Source organism: Pyrus communis, chromosome 1, assembly GCF_963583255.1.
Source record: "Pyrus communis chromosome 1, drPyrComm1.1, whole genome shotgun sequence".
NCBI classification, from domain to species: Eukaryota; Viridiplantae; Streptophyta; class Magnoliopsida; order Rosales; family Rosaceae; genus Pyrus; species Pyrus communis.
Genome location: NC_084803.1, coordinates 620936 through 638423, shown reverse-complemented (window position 1 = coordinate 638423; position 17488 = coordinate 620936). Strand labels below are relative to the sequence as shown.

At 38.8% G+C, this 17488-nt stretch overlaps 4 protein-coding genes across 6 annotated transcripts; 2 read left to right on the top strand and 2 right to left on the bottom strand.

Moving 5' to 3' along the window:
- Positions 1–546: 546 nt before the first annotated feature.
- On the bottom strand, positions 547–1541 carry LOC137707443 (gibberellin-regulated protein 1-like). The gene is made up of 3 exons (XM_068446313.1): positions 1347–1541; positions 1159–1207; positions 547–1052 (listed from the first exon to the last, which is right to left on the bottom strand). Exons 1-3 carry the CDS (start codon positions 1437–1439, stop codon positions 871–873), a joined length of 324 nt encoding a protein of 107 aa, XP_068302414.1. The 5' UTR covers positions 1440–1541; the 3' UTR covers positions 547–870.
- A 3942-nt stretch (positions 1542–5483) lies between these two features.
- Positions 5484–7879, bottom strand: LOC137715476 (probable alkaline/neutral invertase D). The gene is made up of 4 exons (XM_068454821.1): positions 7242–7879; positions 6680–7111; positions 6020–6578; positions 5484–5887 (listed from the first exon to the last, which is right to left on the bottom strand). The coding sequence occupies exons 1-4, from the start codon at positions 7596–7598 to the stop codon at positions 5592–5594; spliced, it is 1644 nt and encodes a 547-aa protein (XP_068310922.1). The 5' UTR covers positions 7599–7879; the 3' UTR covers positions 5484–5591.
- Positions 7880–10828: 2949 nt separating this feature from the next.
- LOC137712986 (uncharacterized) lies at positions 10829–13353 on the top strand. Of its 3 annotated transcripts, none has more exons than XM_068452225.1 (5): positions 10829–11152; positions 11267–11378; positions 11732–12240; positions 12363–12497; positions 12703–13353. In XM_068452225.1, exons 1-4 carry the CDS (start codon positions 10949–10951, stop codon positions 12468–12470), a joined length of 933 nt encoding a protein of 310 aa, XP_068308326.1. In that variant the 5' UTR covers positions 10829–10948; the 3' UTR covers positions 12471–12497; positions 12703–13353. The 3 variants fall into 3 exon arrangements, with proteins under 3 accessions (XP_068308326.1, XP_068308319.1, XP_068308314.1); XM_068452218.1 differs by having other exon boundaries at positions 12584–13353; XM_068452213.1 differs by having other exon boundaries at positions 12363–13353.
- A 1102-nt stretch (positions 13354–14455) lies between these two features.
- LOC137743753 (uncharacterized) lies at positions 14456–16649 on the top strand. Its single transcript, XM_068483700.1, has 4 exons — positions 14456–14860; positions 14955–15113; positions 15223–15293; positions 16226–16649. Exons 1-4 carry the CDS (start codon positions 14528–14530, stop codon positions 16296–16298), a joined length of 636 nt encoding a protein of 211 aa, XP_068339801.1. The 5' UTR covers positions 14456–14527; the 3' UTR covers positions 16299–16649.
- Positions 16650–17488: the final 839 nt, after the last annotated feature.

The following is a 17488-nucleotide window of genomic DNA, read 5'->3' as shown; positions in this document are numbered from 1 at the left end:
TAAACGTAAGTTTATAAAAGACGGATAAAAGGAGACAGTTTATGAGTTGGTAGACTGCTTAGTTAACTTAAACCAGGACATAATTTGGTAAAATCCTAGTTAAGTAACAAAGCACTGTATCTGTATGACTAAGAATTTTGTGCGTTGTATCATAATCCAGACGTTTCAGACGTTTGTCGTTAGGGTTTTGGCACAAACAACTTTCAGTTTCAGCTTGTAAATTTTGCAAAATGGGCTGGGTTGGGCTCTGGATCATTACAAATAAGGCCCATGATATAATTTATGCTTTTCAGTCTTGAGTAAAGTAGGCACGTCAATTTCAACTTCAATTGCATTGACTTGTCAGAGAGTATGGTCCAAGTTTTCCCTTATGAACAACTCAATCCTCATGATCAATCGGCATCTAATTGTTCCCTCAGGCTTATGGAGGAGAAACTGCGTAATCACCTGGATAGTTAGTCAGTCAGATCACTCTCCCAAAGATGATTGCATGTATGTTGAAACTCGTACGCAGTCAGATGACACTTAAGTAGAGCAAAGTACGAATTTGTGAAAATTACATGATCATTAAGTTCGTGAATACAGAGATTTTATTGAACACGCAAAGAAAAATATTGATTACAGGTAAAACAGGAAGAAAACAAAAGTCACTATTACATCACTAGCTCAATGTCACAGGACTCCCAACGCTCCAGAACAATAACATTAATATAAGCAATTTCTGTAGCTTTAATTACACAAAGGGACATTTATATTTATTTTAAAACAGATTATTTATATATCTGAAGGCATGAGCACCTTCAATTCCCATAGCACCTGCATGCCCTAATATGAGCAAGCTTGTTTGAGTTTTCAAGAAAGAGGATTGATTCAAGGGCACTTGCGTCTGCCGCCGTGGGTAGTGAGGCTGGCGTAACACGGGCAGGCCTCTTGATTGCCGGCGGTACCCGGAGGAACACAATTGCAACGCTGGCAGCAAGTCCCGCATGCTCTCTTGCATAGATTAGGCCTAGATGATAAACGACAGCGAGCACTGCATGCCCCGCCACAGTCTACACATATTTACATTTAATCAAACACTATGGTACTATATATATACCAAATCATATTAAAATTAAACAATAATATATATATATATATATGTACGTAATTAATTACCTATTTTCTTGAGGAGAGAACTCTGTTCTGGTCCTGGATTTGTGTTTACCTGCAAAATCAAAGCATAAAACATGCATATACCACCTTGAAGCTTAGCTTGTAAAACATGAAAAACAAAAGATGAAGCTAGCAAATAATAAAGTAGCTAGTTAATTATAATTATAAGCGAGAACTTAATAAATAATTACCTTCTCATCAGCTTCAACGAGATTGAAAACAAGAAGGGAAACGAGAAGCAGTGAAACAATCACAGCCCTAGATGATTTTGAGATGGCAGCCATGGCTGATTAACGAGATATAATTATTCCCTTAATTATATTCGTCTCAAACCTAATTGAAACTAAGCTTAATGATAGAGGTACTTCTTTGTGGTTTGCATTTGCATGGTTTCCCTATTTATTTATAGGGCAGGATTTGCCAGCTGGTGGGTACGCGTGACAGAATTTCTCACCACTTCTATTAAAACACGTGGTGTACCACTTGTATTCCCGTCACAATTAAAAATTTCTCACATTTTTTGAGAGATTTTTCAGAGTGACCGGCACACGAGGTGGTACACCACGTGTCACTATATAATGGTAGGATATGTGTGTTAAAAAGTTAATAACTTAAAAAATAAAAATTTTCACCACTTACATAAAAACACGTGGTATACCACCAGTGTTCCTATCACAATAAAAAATTTCTCGTATTTTTGCTTGTTTTGTATTGCTTTAATTTGTGGGGATGAACTTCCAAGTGGCCTTAGGCTTTAGTAGCTCGTGGTTTTCATGCACGTCGAAAAGTGATGAGTTATTGTTTTATTTTTTTCTTCTTTCATTGTCGCGTGTGTAGGTGGAACGAAAGCGCCTAATTAGATGGATAAATAGACACACACCACACGTAGTCTCGAGGACTGAAGATAAAGGATTAGGTTGGACTTATTGTACTCTGTTACGCATATAAAGCAGCTAGTGAATCTAGCTAGCTAGCTGTGAAGTATGGAGCCTTGATAGACATGGCAATCAATCAATTCTTCATTTTCTAATTTTGATTTCAATACAAATCTCTTGATGTAATCGAACACGAATCAGAACAAAAATCATTAAAGTTAATTCAAAAGTAAAGTTTGTTTTGGTTTAGAATTCGAAACTCTCATATATAATTTTACAATACAAAGTTAATAAGGATCGTCTTATGAATTTCAAGCATGCACAAAAAAAGAAAACACAAAACTCTTGGGTTGATAACTATATGCACTGCTCCAAAATCAAGTGGCTGGGATTAATAGTTGTAAATTAAGGTAATTAAATAAAGAAAAACCCCATAAATAGAAATGGATTGATATTTATTTAGGCCATGCATGGAACTTTTTTGTGTATGTTGGCTGGGCGGACAGGTCTTCTAAAATAAAAAACCAGAAAATGTTAATTAATTAAGCATCAATCACATCCCCCGTTGAGGTATATATGGGGTCGAATGCAGCGTTTTTTTGTCATAAACTAATCTGTTTGGTAGCTTGATAGTATGGTATAATACGATGGGATGGATAATGGAGTCTTCTGGCCAACTTATATATTTATAGGACAAGGATCCTTCCCGGATCCAGTTGTCATAGTTCATCTAGTTAAATCATTTGAGTCATTGAAATTTGATCTAATGGTTAAAATTATAATAACTTTTAAAATGGACCTCTATTTGTAGCCGTTTAATCAAATTTCAATGGTCCGGATGATTTGACTATGTGGATTAGGACAACTGGATCCGAAGAGAATCCATGTTCATATTTATATATATACATTACTATATTATATAGGTAGGTATGTATGAAGTGGAATACCGAACCAAATGCCACTAATGAAGTGGTTAGCAATGGATTATTGGTAGTTTTGGACCCAATCATCGTCATCCTATGTCTAATCATTTTAGGGTTAACTAGCTACCTTATTAATCCACTAACCAATAATTAACAGAAGGTTATGATCTGGAGATATATATTTGTTGACACATGTTTTGTGGGGCTTATTTTTAGTTTATTTCAACGGTTTAACCGTTTATCTTTTATGTATTATTTCAGACATCTTTTAAAAAATCATTCAAATCTACAGACATATGACCCTTGGATTAAAATTAGTATTTGTTTGAAGAACCATATTCGTCCATTTTCTTCATTACAAATGAATGTCATAATGGTTTTCAATTTTTCTATTTTTTGCAAGGATGTTATTTGAATGATGAATTATATATATAGACATTTTGAATCCTTATAAAAAGTTACGAAATTGTAGCTACAAAAACGTGTGCCAATGTGTGTCCTGGAATTCTAACGCATTAGCCAAATATCAACTAGTTTAGTTTACATATTGTAAGCGGTGGATTGCCCTGGCAGTTAGGACTTTTTATGTTGATTAGGGTCTTCTTCTTTAACCCACTGCTCTCCGAATTTAAACCTCTTCCCTCCTCTTTAGTATAAATTAGTATAGAATATAGTTCATACTAAAAAAATTAACGTAATCAATGTAAGAGCAATGCATCTATAAAACGTGAAATTGTGTTGTGTTACTTATGTACAAATTATGTTTAGTGAGAGTGTAAGGTATAAGAACTTTGACTGTAATTGTTGTGATTTCTAATATCACTATTTCACTCATCACGAAACGTATAGCTAACGCACGTGCACTTAGAGAAAGGTGTAGTTGTCACTTGGTGCAAACTTTAAGCCTATGCGGCTATGCCTTATCTCAAATGAATAAGACCACACAGCTGTAGCCTGGAGGAGGACTGAATAAGTCGCGCAACAGCTGTAGTCTGCTCACTCTGCAATCTCGCCAAAAGACAATTTGATTGGCGCCATCGTTCCTGAACTTGATTAACAATTTGATTAGCTAATTACAATTGTCCTGTTCCCGTAGTTTTCAATTGCATGAGCAGCCTGTGGTTTCTGATATTTCATGACCTAAAAACTGAAGCTGGAAGGTAGAATCTCACTCACGAAACTAGCTATTATTGGCGACTGGCAGCACACGACAAAAGCACTTTTTCCTTTTGGTCGTGACTATAATAAAAGCACTTTTTATGCCGCAAAATCTTGGGCCTTTTGGGTACAAGGTAGAAAGGAAAAGCAACTGGCGGCTAGGCCTTCTTAAGTTTGCAGTCCAACAAGCCCATGAACTTTTCTGATGTGTCAGAAAGTATAACGTATACACACGACACGCATGCGGTAGCCATGGGAGAGTTCAGTTAAGATTTTCAACGTACCCCCTCTCATTGGGTTGAGTTATGTCCAAAGTATGCAAATAAGGGAGGCTTTTGAAAAGAGTGACCATCTTTGGGACTAGGCCTTCATCACAAAAGTCCTGATTCGTATGGATGTCACTTGCAGGATAGGATTGGATTGGATGAGACTTGATTGGACTCATATCTATTATTTTGTATTCACTAAGCCAATAGGACTGTACTAGCTCTAGTGAATACGGAATAGGTTAGAATTGAAAAGCTAATTAGGCCTGTAGGACTGTACTGGCTTTGGTGAAGCTATCAGATCCACCAGCAAAACCCGATAACATCGATGGTCCCGATATAGGAAGAGAGAGAGATGGTGTGGACGAAGAAGATATCATCAATGGAGAAGAAGGTGAAGCGTGAGCGTTGAACTGAGAGAAACAACGCCTAGCGCAGTGGCCTCGCACAAACAGACTTGTAACGAAGTGTGAGGGTGAGTTACATAACACATCTTATTTTGAACTCATAACTCATCTTGTGTTGTTTAATTCAAATTACATTTAGACATAACAAACATTACCCGGGTTACAAGTCCAATTTAATTGGACATTACCCATCTCATTCGGCCCACTAAATGAGACTTTAGAGTTTAGACTTAACATTTCATTGCAAGTCTCTCTCTTACTTTTCTTCTTGCAAAACTTCATTTGATTGTTCGGGATAAAAACCAAAAAAAAAACTTTGGGTGATGACCCATGACGGTTAAACAGTATTTCAAGTGTCATAATTTAAGTAGACTAAATGATATATTTTTTCGTGTCTCACCACTTATTTTTTCGTATCTCTTCCCTAAACTTTTTTTGTCCTTCTAGGTTAGAAATTCGAACAAAGGCAAAGCGAAGGAAAACATGAAGGCAGACGCTTACCTTCGACCAAAAAAAGTTATGAAATTTGAACTTGTGATTTTATGGGATTTTATATAGAAGTTGTCAATCATTTATAAGTTAAGCTATCAAATTAAAAAATTAAAATTAAGAAACCATTTGATAACCAACTGTATTCAGTTTTTTTTTTTTTTTTTTTCAAAGAAGAGTATAAACTATAAATGGTGTTTAAACGCTCGGTGCTTAAAGTTCCACTTTCTCACCCAAATTAACATGGCCAAAAGTGCCTGCATGCATACAATATTGTAACACGCAATTGCATACATTTAGAAAGAAAAATGATAGAAATTAGGAGGTCCATGAAGCAGATCTTTTAATAAGGGGTTTCATTTGCTCGTCCTCCTCCAATGCTATCATGCCCAAATGAGACGGGTCTTCCAGCATCATCTTCGCCACCAAGTACCCCGCTATCGACCACGTCTGGTACTTCCGTGCCTGCTTCCCCATGTACCTCCCTAGCTTCCCATCATAGTACTCCGGCCACCCATCTTTCGACAACCGGCTCTCCGCCAGCTCGATCGCACGCCTTGCAATCTGGGGCCGTCCGGTCTTTATGCATGCTGCCGTTAACAGCCACAGCAGTACTGCGACCGTCACAAATTCATTAATTAACATGTTTTCACACAAATTTCATTTCCCAAAACATTTTACGTGTTCTAAATAAAAATATTTGAACAAAACGCCAATGAGCGAGTACTTTATAGGCATAAGTTTACCTGGCCAAGAGCCTCCATTGTGGTAACTCCATCTAGTATTCTTTGGATCACAGCCAGTAACAATCCTCCACTCATGACTTTCTATTGCCGGATAGCAAATCTTCAACGGCATTTCTCCGACCAACTCTTCCCACCGTGACTCAATAAGATCCATGATCGCCGACGCCTGCTCCGGCGTAGCCAACGACGATAAAATCGCCACGCAATTGCCCAAACAGAACCACCGGAAATCCATCCTGGCCGGGCTCACGTTGCCGATGAAGTAACCGCCGCGACTCGGCATGAAATCGAACACCCAATCGGGCAGCGAATCCGGCATGACGTTGAACTTGTTTACCGCCGTGTGCGAGTACTCCTCCGTCTTGTAGCGGTAGATGTCGTTGAGCTGCTTCAGGTCCAGCCAGAAGTAGCTGCGCATGTGGTAGCTCAGGGCGTGGAGGCGGTCGGTTATGCGCTTCACGAATTCTTTGCCGCAGTTGTCTTGCTTGAGCAGAACCAGAGCGCATCGTAATGCCATGAAGAACAGTGCTTGAATTTCGATTGGATATCCATACACACCCTGCAAATTGTATATTTATCATATTTTGACGTGTTATCGACAATGATATGGAAGCAATTAGTACACTGAAGGTGTTTGATAAAATGCGCAAATAAACTAACCATTCTGCGATCAATCATACAGCAACCATCAGCACAGAGCAGAGTAGGGAAAGTATCAAATCCTTCCGAGAGGCAAAGATCCAGGATGAGGCGAATGCCGTTTTGGCATTCGGGCATTTCGGAGACCGAAGTGTCCCCGGTAGACTTTGTGTAAGCGCGAAGCAATATTATCCACCAAAATCCAGAATCAACCGGAGCTACTCTTCCAATTGCGCTCTCTCCGAAATCCGCTGTTATGGTTTCGAAGTTTCTTACGGGGTCATGGAGCACTTTGAAGCTCGCCGGCATGACACCTTCTCCTAGCTTGAACTGGTCCACAATTTTCTCCAATGATTGGAGGCGAAGTGTTTTCAAAAGAAAGTTCTTCACTATCTCCTCCTCTCCATTCATCAAAAATGCCAGTGCGCTTGGCACAAAATCTCTAACAAACACCTATACATGAAATAAATTTGTAACATTAATTCGAGGAAAGTAAGCACAAAAGGAACTGGCTACAAAATATGGATATACGGCTTCAAGTCGGTTTAGTGTTCCTCAGTTGTATTTTTGATTAAAAGTTTACCTGATCATAGTTTAGTTCTTCGACAGAATGGTCGACAGCGGCGAGGGTTCCAACAGGTTGGCCTCGGAAGTGCACGACAGAGCGCCGCAGGGTTTCCCAGGCATCGGAAACCACGGGATGCGACTCATAGTTCAGTCTAGGACTCCCCAGAAAACTGGATCTTCTACAAGGAGACCCTATATTGGACAACTCGCTGAACGACCTTTCACCGAAGGATCTCTTCTTCTCCACACTTACTGGTCTAGGCCTGTCCTGTAACCTCAGAAAATCGGAGTCTTCTCCGATTTCAAAAACGACTGTCTCTTGAGTTGTTGTATTCCCAGTTTGTGAAGCATGATCGGCATGAACTGGAGACATATCTTTGGATTCTCGATCCTTGAATATTGATCGAAAACAGCGATTTTGTATCAAAGTTAGGGTTTAAGAATCTGCATATGTTGGCCAACACGAGTTCTTCACAACAAAATATCATGTTATATACATTTCACACCGTTTGCACTACCAAAAAAGTGAGGTAGATTAAACACATAAAGTTGTAGGATATTGAAAACAACTAATTCTTTTATTATTTTTTGTAAAAGTCGTTGAGTAGAACTTTTGCTTACCCAAAAACGTGGCAGAAAAGCTAACGAAAGGAAGAAGATGGCTGGTCGCCCTGGTGGTGATGCGAGCAATGTGGCATTTTATATGGTGGAGGGAATTGGGAGGATAAAAAAAGTTGGCAACAAGGAAGCAAGTGGTCTCGTAGTTTTTTACATCAAAGCTAAGTACAAGACGATGAATTTTAACGTAACTGTAAAAAGTAAATGGTGTTATTGTTAAAGGGAGACAAATCGTCTAAACATAGTGTTTAAGGGAGAAGGGAAGAATGAGTTAGAGTTTAAGGGAGACAAATCGTCTAAACATAACATGAGAGTTATCACGCCCAAACTTTTCTTTTTTTTTATAAAAAAATAAAAATAAAGTTATGCAAAAGGGGGGTAACTAAGGACCTTATTAGTTATTTTACAAATTGACAAATTTGTAATTAAAAATTTCATAAAAAGGTAGGTGGGAAGATAAGACATTGAGATGAGAATAACAGCTCTCTTTATATCACTAATATTATCATTGTCAATAGGGATGTTTATTTGATACGTGAACAACTAAGCATTATATATTTTTTTAACTCATTGCACGCGCGTGAAAAATATAAAATCATATTAGAAAACATATCAGTTGGGCATTAATAATGGACATCATTCATTACATAAATTCATTCTGTAAACTTCACGTTAATTTTATTATATTTTGTAATTAAAACAGTCAGCAACATGTGTGAGATAAGTTTGCCACGCATAATCAACAGCAAATGCGTTTATAATATGGTAAACAAATTATTGACAACATAACAAACCGGTGGTTCAAAAAGTTGGAGAACTTAAATTCATAAACAAATCCTACACAAAAGTGATTAATTTTACATAATTTCTTTAATTGATAACTTTGAATAGTCAAGCGCAAGTTCCATGACGTATTTATTTAATTCAAATCCAATGTTTGTATCTTTACACAATTTATTCTCTACACCCACATTCTATTTTATTTAGTTATAATTATCACTTTAGACCCAGCATTAGTTCTTAATCTATCCTAATAAAAAACCTAACCAATTATCTAAACTTCTCTTTACACCCAAATGTTATCATTAATTGTTTCTGCTTCAATTATATAAAATAAAAGCTAAATTGTAGTAAAGGTCCTTTAACTATATCACAAGTTTAGTTTTTGTCTCTAAGCTCTACTAATAATTTATTTCGTCCTCGATTTATATCTTTGTTGCACTGGTTGTCTTTTTCTTTAACTTCATCAACTTTTCTGTTAAGTTGAGAGGCAAAATGAAAATTCATCTCAAATGACTTAGGGTGGACAAATTAGGTGGATCACTTTTATCATTGTCATGGACTAAAGTAAAAAAATTATGTTAATCTTAGAAACAATTTTGACTGAAAAAACCAAATGTAAAAGACGATAATGCCTTTGAAAAAGTCTGGCAAAGGGCCATCGCAAAGCGTAGCTTCCAAATTGCAACATAGCATGAAATTTGAATGGTTAATTATACGTAATATTTATTTAAGTGATAGTTGCACTTGGATTATGGACACTCCAAAAAAAAAAACCACTCCTCACAAGCATAATTAGTAAAACATGAAATGAGTCTATTATGTAAAAAATACGTAGTGTATTATTCAACAAAATTGCTAAAAAAATTATTTTTTTTTAAAATGTGGCCATTTTTTATTTTATTATATATATTTATATTATTTTTCGATAATATATTAAAAATATGCATCGTAAATGTCACATCCTCGCCCGGGGCGGATCACTTCCCGGGCCCGCTCCACCACCGTAGCACGATATTGTCCGCTTTGGGCTTACCATTCCCGCACGGTTTTGTTTTTGGAAACTCACGAGCAACTTCCCAGTGGGTCACCCATCATGGGATTGCTCTAGCCCCCTTCTCGCTTAACTTCAGAGTTCCTACGGAACCCGAAGCCAGTGAGCTCCCAAAAGGCCTCGTGCTAGGTAGAAATGGGAATATACATTTAAGGATCACTCCCCTGGGCGATGTGAGATGTCACAATCCACCCCCCTTAGGGGCCCGACGTCCTCGTCGGCACACACGCGACCAGGGTTAGGCTCTGATCCCAATTTGTCACATCCCGACCCAGGGCAGATCACTTCTCGAGCACGCTTCACCACCGTAGCACGATATTGTCCGCTTTGGGCTTACCATTCCTGCACGGTTTTGTTTTTGGGAACTCACGAGCAACTTCCCAGTGGGTCACCCATCATGAGATTGCTCTAGCCCCCTTCTCGCTTAACTTCGGAGTTCCTACGGAACCCGAAGCCAGTGAGCTCCCAAAAGGTCTCGTGCTAAGTAGAGATGAGAATATACATTTAAGGATCACTCCCCTGGGCGATGTGGGATGTCACAGCAAATGTGAATTTGATATATTTTACTGAAAAATATATTACCTGTATTCAACGTAAAAAAAAACCTAAGTATGTGTATAGTATTTTAGAGTTATAAAAACGTGCAATTTAATGAATGATTAAAATGTGTACGGAAAACAAAAGCATTTTTACAAAATACTTTTGTGATAGTATTATACTTCAATATATTAACTATGCTCATAAGTTTATTTTTATTTTGAAAAAAAATAAAATAAAGAGTGAATAATGACTTTTCAGAGTGCCCAAAACAGCACCGAATAAAATAAAAACAGAATTTTTTTTTTTTTTTGAGGAAACGATATTATACACTAAAGGGGTGAGAGAGTAGCCTAAGTCTCAAAATGAGCTAGCAATAATGTGGTTCAAATTCGCATTTGGTGAGAATCGAATCTAAAATCTATCACTTACAAAAAAAATATCACTAAACCATAATACTAAGTGACAAAAATTATGTGAAGGCCCAAGTTATTTAAATACAACCCAACTCAGCCCAATCCAACTCACTCTCACATCTCATCTGATACACCGCTTCGCTATCAAACACGAGACCTTTTCTGATTTTTTTCGACCGTTGAAACTTTTGACAACTCCCAACTCTTTACACTGTTACTGCTGCTCTCTCTCCAACGGTCTCATTCTTCTTCTTCCCCAAAACTCCGCTCTCCAAAGACCCGATCTTTTTTTTCTTCTTCTGCGATTTCTCTTTCCAAATGGGAACCAAAGAACGCCCGGACTCCGCCTCTCAGCGCCAGAATTGGCAGAACATATTCAACGCTGTGGTGCAGTTGCTGCGGTCCCAGCAATCGAAGCTCGAGACAATGACCGCCGACAGAAAAGTCTTCGAAGATCGCGTCAGAGTGCAAGAAGAGAAGTGGGTCTCCGCATTTCATCTCTTGGGAGATCAAATCCGCCAGGTAATTTCCCCAGTTTTCCAATTTCGTAAATTTAGGGTTTCATGTATTGGCATCCGATTTTTCGGGGGGGGGTTTCTGAAATTTTGTGTGGGTTTCTTGTAATTATGTGTGTAGATGAAGGTGGATTTGGAATTGAAAGAGATGGAAGGCTCCGTTGAGGCGGCCAAGTTAGGGTGGGCGCTTAGTATGAAGCAACAAGAGGCTTACACCACCAAACTCAAGTTAGGTGAGTGTTGATCTTTTCGTATATGCTAAAAAGGTTCTTCCTTTATCAGCTTGATTTTCTGAAGATTATGTTGGATTCGATAGAATTCTGTTTTTCGAAGAACAAGAAAACTTGGGTTTGGTATTTATTTTCTGGTCATTGTATTGGGTTTGTATTGTCTATATAAGCACCTCGAATTTGTTTGATTTCGATGATATTTGCGTCAAAATATCCCATGTTATCAAATTAGTACGGGCCTCTTATTTTTGAGCCATAGATTGTAAACTTTAGTCAGGTTATGAGGTACTTGTTGTATGTGGGTGTATATTCGGACTGTTTTTGTGATGTTATTCTTGATGTTTTTGTACTTGCAGAATACTCGGACAGTGAGTTAGAAGGTTTCAAAGCATGGTTTGACCTGCACTCCAACAATTACACCACCTTAAAGCAGCAATGTGATAAGCTTGGTTCCGAAAAGAGCTTCGCGTGGCATCAGTACGGCCTTATGGAAAAGGATTTCAAAATTAAACTGAAGAGCAAGAATTCTGAACTCGAGCAGGCGAATGCAAAGATACAAACTCTTCTTGCTAGTATGGAGCAGTTACAGTCCTCAAATAATGAAAAGGATGAAAAGATTGGAATATTAATAAGTAAAGTTGCTAAGGTGGAGACTGATTCAAACAAGTTGAAGGAAGAAATTTCGAAACTTTCAAAGGATTTGGATTTGTTAAGAAATGCAGCAAGTACTTCGTCTACTCCTGTTTTGAACCGTTGCACAACAAGAGCTAGAGGCAAGAGTAGTGCTAAGGATAAAATTAATGTAACTGTGAAGAAAGATTTTTCGGCTGCTCAACTTACTCAATCTACAAAGGAGACCAAAAAGGTACTTCCAATATTACTTCTCTCTTCTGCTTTTTCGTAGTGTCGTCGATGCTAAACTGTGGAGTAGAGGACCTTATCTTTTACTAAAATTACAACTTTGATGTTTTGTTTCTGGTTGATCAGGGGAACGGCAGTTCGAAGAGAAAAGCAGATGATGGTGTAACCATTTCTGAGACTCCGAAGTTGTTCTCATCTAGATTTAAAGTACCCAAACTGAAGAACGGATCATGATGATTGTCTCGGCATCGCTTCCGGCAGGTTAGATTGTCACACTGTAGTTTCATGTGGAGTTTTTTAGTTTTAGGATTCACAGGTTTTGTGTAAATTATGCGTCTATTCTTTAGGCTGGAAAGTGGGAAGAAGTGTTTGTCAAGCATCTCGACAGTTTTTAGCATTTGGGCCTGTAGCATGGTTTTAGGCATCTATATATAGAAATCTCAAAGGTGAAACAATTGTATTTCAGAAAGGGATTTGTTTACAAGATGAAACCGGCTAGCTCTCTTGCTGCACAATGCTTTGTTACACAATGATGATGCATGGAGTCTCAAAGCGGTAACCTACATAATAATCTGAACTAATGATAAGAACCCCAGTGAGGCCGTCACCTGGACTGCATATAAGACCGACAAGACACCAAGACCAGCAACAGCCCCAGAAACAAAGCCACGCCCCAGGGGGATGCTCCTCCACCTTCAGCTGCCTTATCAGCCGCCTCTTCCTTCGTCCTCGCCGGAAAGTTCCGGTATCTGAGCAAATAGTTAGCAACAACGATCAACAACAAGGGCAGAAACAAGAGAAATATATTGAAGCCGAATTGAGTTCTCTCCATCTGCGACTTGTAGCTGGTGTAAGATGAAAATATTAATAAAGCAACTACGATGCCAACTACAGTCGCTAAAAACGACGGCGGCGCAGAGACGGAGGCTAGGCTCTCCTCCATCCACGCCTTCCTTTTCTCTCACTCAATAACCAGCCCATCTCTCTCTCTAGCAAAGGTTTTCCTTTCTCTCTTGTGTGATTGAGCTGAAGGACGAGGATGTTATTATATAAGCCAAGTCACTGTAGGATGTTTCCAACTAATATAATACAATATTTACGTGTATTACCTCTTCTACGTGACATTGTATCACTGGTTCGAGATGCAACGTGGCATTGCAGGGTTGACAGCAAGAGGATATAAGAGTAGTATGGGAAATGGAGGTTAACTTTTCCCCAAGCAAGCTAGTTTTTGATGATTTGACATATCTAGGGTTTTGGGGTGGGGTCTCAATTAGGAGGTTTGCATTGCAGTGCAGTCGTGAGTTGTGTCGCCTTTGTGCCTTGGCCATAAATTCTCGGTTGCAGAATCTAATCCCCAACCGAGTCTCACCGACCTTTGTTCGTCCCTATCTTTTTTGGACACTTTCCCCACCGAGTCGTGGGGGTGGGGGGATATTGATGCTAAAATGTTTAATTTTCCAAAATATTAGTTATGCAGACATAAAACAGGGATAAAAGAAAGAATATATGCTTCTTTGTTGATTGCAAATCTTCACTGTCAGGGAAGGTTTGGACATGATGTAACTGTTTCTAAGTGACTTTAGCTCGTAAAATTGTTTTTTTTGGTATAAATACGTACATAATGTTTTCAGGAAGCACTTTTAAGAAGTACTTGAACTTTTAATAAAATTTCTTGTTTATATAAAATAGTTGAATATCACACATTTTTAGCATATTAGCCTACCACATAATTTTTTTTTAATTTTTTTTTTATATTTCTAATCATCAAATCAAATAAGTAAGATTAACAGATATGTGTATGAGATACTTGTGCTCATAAACACACGGAAACACACACTAATTCCACCAACAAAAACCGGCTATGCCTAAAGTTGGGCCTATTGCAGGTGACCCTCTACCACAGTGGTAAAAAGGAGTGTTAACTTTGCACCACAATATGGGTTTGAACCCTGTCGGCTCCCTAATCTAACGTTTAATCTAACAAAATCTATCGTTTGACAAAAAAAAAAAAAAATTGGGCCTATTGGGTCTTGTTGGACTTAGGTTATTGGGCTTAATTTGGGCCATGTTAAGTTGGGCTAAATGAATACCATGGCCCGTTATCTTAAGAAGCCGGATTTTCCTCTTTCAGTAAAATGTTTCCCGAAACGTTTCAAACCGCGAAAAACCCGCAAAAGGAGTGGATATTTTTTTGACCTTTTTTGAATATCGAAGTTCACAGCCTCGCTTTTCACTCCCTCCGATTTTTTTCCTGCGATTTTTTTCTCACACTCTGAAAATTTTGAGAGATGCCGCCAAAGGACACGAAGCCCGCGAAGCCGGAGAGGGAGGTGAAAGCGGAAGAAGACGACGACGATGAGAAGAGCTTGGGTTCGATTGCGTTGGAGCTCAAGAAGAAGCAACCAACAAAAAGCAGTGGCAATGCGAATGGAATGGCGAGATCTGAGGTCAGAGAAGCCGCTAAGGTGAAGAAGGAGAAGAAGATGAACCAAGATTCCGATAAGCCCACGACGGCGAAGCCCAAACAAGAACCCAGAGTGAAGAAGGAGGAGAACGGCAGCGTGAGCGACGAGGAATTGGGTTTGAAGCCGAAAAGGAGTTCGAATTCGAGGCCCGAAAAGGTTCTTTATTTTATTTTTTTCAAATTTGGGTTTTGTTTGAGAGAAATACTGAATTTTACTGTGTTACTGACGAATGCGGGTTATTTGGATGAAGGAAATCAAGAACAACAAGGTGAAAAAAATGGAGGAGGAGGAGGAGGAGGAGGAGAAGGGGAGGAAGAGGAAGGCTTCGGAGGCTGCGACGGAGGAGAAGAAGAAGAGGGAGAAGAAGGTGTATGATTTGCCTGGTCAGAAGAAGGACCCTCCAGAGAAGGTACACTAACAACTGCCTTTTTTTTCTTTCTCTTATTTCTTTAATTTGGATTTATAAATGTTGCTTTGAAATTCTTTGGGTGATTGTTTTGTTGTATTTTGAAGTTCAGAAGGACCCACTTAGGCAATTTTATGAGTCGCTTCACCAGCAAATTCTCAGTAGCGAAATCGCACAGTTCTGGTGAGTCTTTGCTTCCCCATTTCTTTAACTGCAGCACCCTTTTTGCTCGCTGAGTTGGGTCCGATAATTGGATTTGCTTGAACAATTATTGCTGGGTTTACTGCTTGCTGTTTGAGCTGCCTTGCTTCTCATTCCATCAGGAAATAGAATTTGTTTTGGAGTGTGTTAAGTGTCATGGCTTGTTATTTAGTCTCCGCTATGCTGCTTGCCTGGCCATTGCAGCATGCACTGAAGTGCTGACTTTGAAGCATCAGAAAGCATGTCTGATCAAGTACCCAATTTGGTGAACTTGGAATACAAGTAATGAAACATATCATTGCTTTCTGCAGCTAGATCACGTATACCTGCCATTCAACCATGTCCTTGTTGTTTGGCATGTATGGGAATCAGGAAATGTTTATTTTGGTGGATGCTGCATTAGGGCACTTTAGGTTTTGTTATAGCTTGCAATTGACAGTTTGAAACTGCCTTTTCGGTTGATGTCTGAGTGGTGGTCGTACTTGTAAAATACAGATTCCAGATTCATGGTTTTAGCACCAGTTTTGCTTGTTTGCAACCTATAGGTTGCGGATGACTTAGATTGGTTGTTTGCAACCTGAAGGGACGGATTTGTAATGGAAAAGCTTGGCCAGTGGGTCATGTAGAATAAGCCTGTCCATCCTATCCTCCCTTGCCTATAAATAGGGCACTCCTTCATTTCCTTCCCATTTGCTAATGTGAAGCCCTTGAGCAGCTTCTCCCCAAACTGGGGGTAAGAGCAAGAATGTTTCAATCCTCCCAGATCCTGCAATGGTGGGAGTCTTGTCCACTCACCCTTTTGATTATTCGCAGTGCTACAACTCCAGAAATAGAAACTAGAAACCGACCAAGCATAATTATACCTAGATTGCTTCCTTAAAAGCATGGATTTCAAATTTTCAATGTGAATTCAGGATGATGGAGCATGGTTTGCTACCCAAACAAGAGGCAGAGAAAGTGTTTGAGAAGAAGCAGAAGAAGAGTTAGCTGCAAAAGCTCAATTATCCAATGAAATCTTCTGTAAAGACGAGCACAAAGTCAGTTACTGTTAAGAAGAACACACCATCATCCGCAGCAGTTTCAAATAAGAAGCCGCCAACACGGGTCTCCAAAGACGCATCAAAGCAGTCCAAGAAGCGGAAGACTGAAGATAGCAGCTCGAATGACGACTTTATGGTGGCCAGTAGAAATCGAATAGCAAAGAGGAAGAAACAAGCAGCTTAGTTAAACCAATCACAGCCTTGGGCATTTGTTCTGATTGCCTATTATTCGGCATTTGGATGTAATCATCTTTTCATTGTAGTGAGTCTTAAGGACGCATTGCATGAAGGAAGGTGAACAAAATTGGTTTCGAGTTTAACTTTTCGTCCACAATTGGAGAAGAACCTTTTATACTGCCAATCTATTGTAGCAAATTCAAAGACGTTTTATAATGCTTAAAACAGATGACTAAAATCAGTTGGTGGCTTTACCACACCAGATCATATCTATCTAGGTGATAAGTAGACTTATAGAGGCATTTTAACCTCCTTTTGGTCACCATTGTTTGATTCACCAATGCTATGTCACTTGCAGAGACATTTCAATCTCCCCTAGTCACTATCGTGTGATTCACATGCGCTAGAAATCGAATTCAGGACGTGTCGTGTGAAATACAGCTTTGGAATTCGTTCCCAACTACTAGGCTACTATATAGTTGTTGATCTTAATTTTAATTAATTTTTGTAAAGTTGATTATACAAACAAATCTAATTTTAAATACGAAATTCTATGAATCGAAAACGAGTAATTTTGAACAAAAATTTCTACTCATTATTTGAATAGCCGAGTGTTATTCATGCAAAATTACAAAAAGGTCCTGTGCATGTGGCCGCACGACACGTAGTCCAACGTGGATTAAAAGACATTCTACCCTCAATTGACTTTATTGCAGATTCTTTCTTAGCAAAATAACTAACCCGGAAAACAGAAAGTAAGAAAAACCAAAAGGATGAACGAAAACTCTCTCTCTCCTCCCTCTCTCTCTCCAGTGCTTCACACGTTCTTATTAAAAATTAATAAAAAATTACAAAGACTATAAACCCTAGGGGCTCGGCCTCAGTCTCCTTCTATTCAACACGTGTCACTCTCTCCTACCTCCTCAAGGATTATTTTCTCTCGCGTTCTATATAAAACAC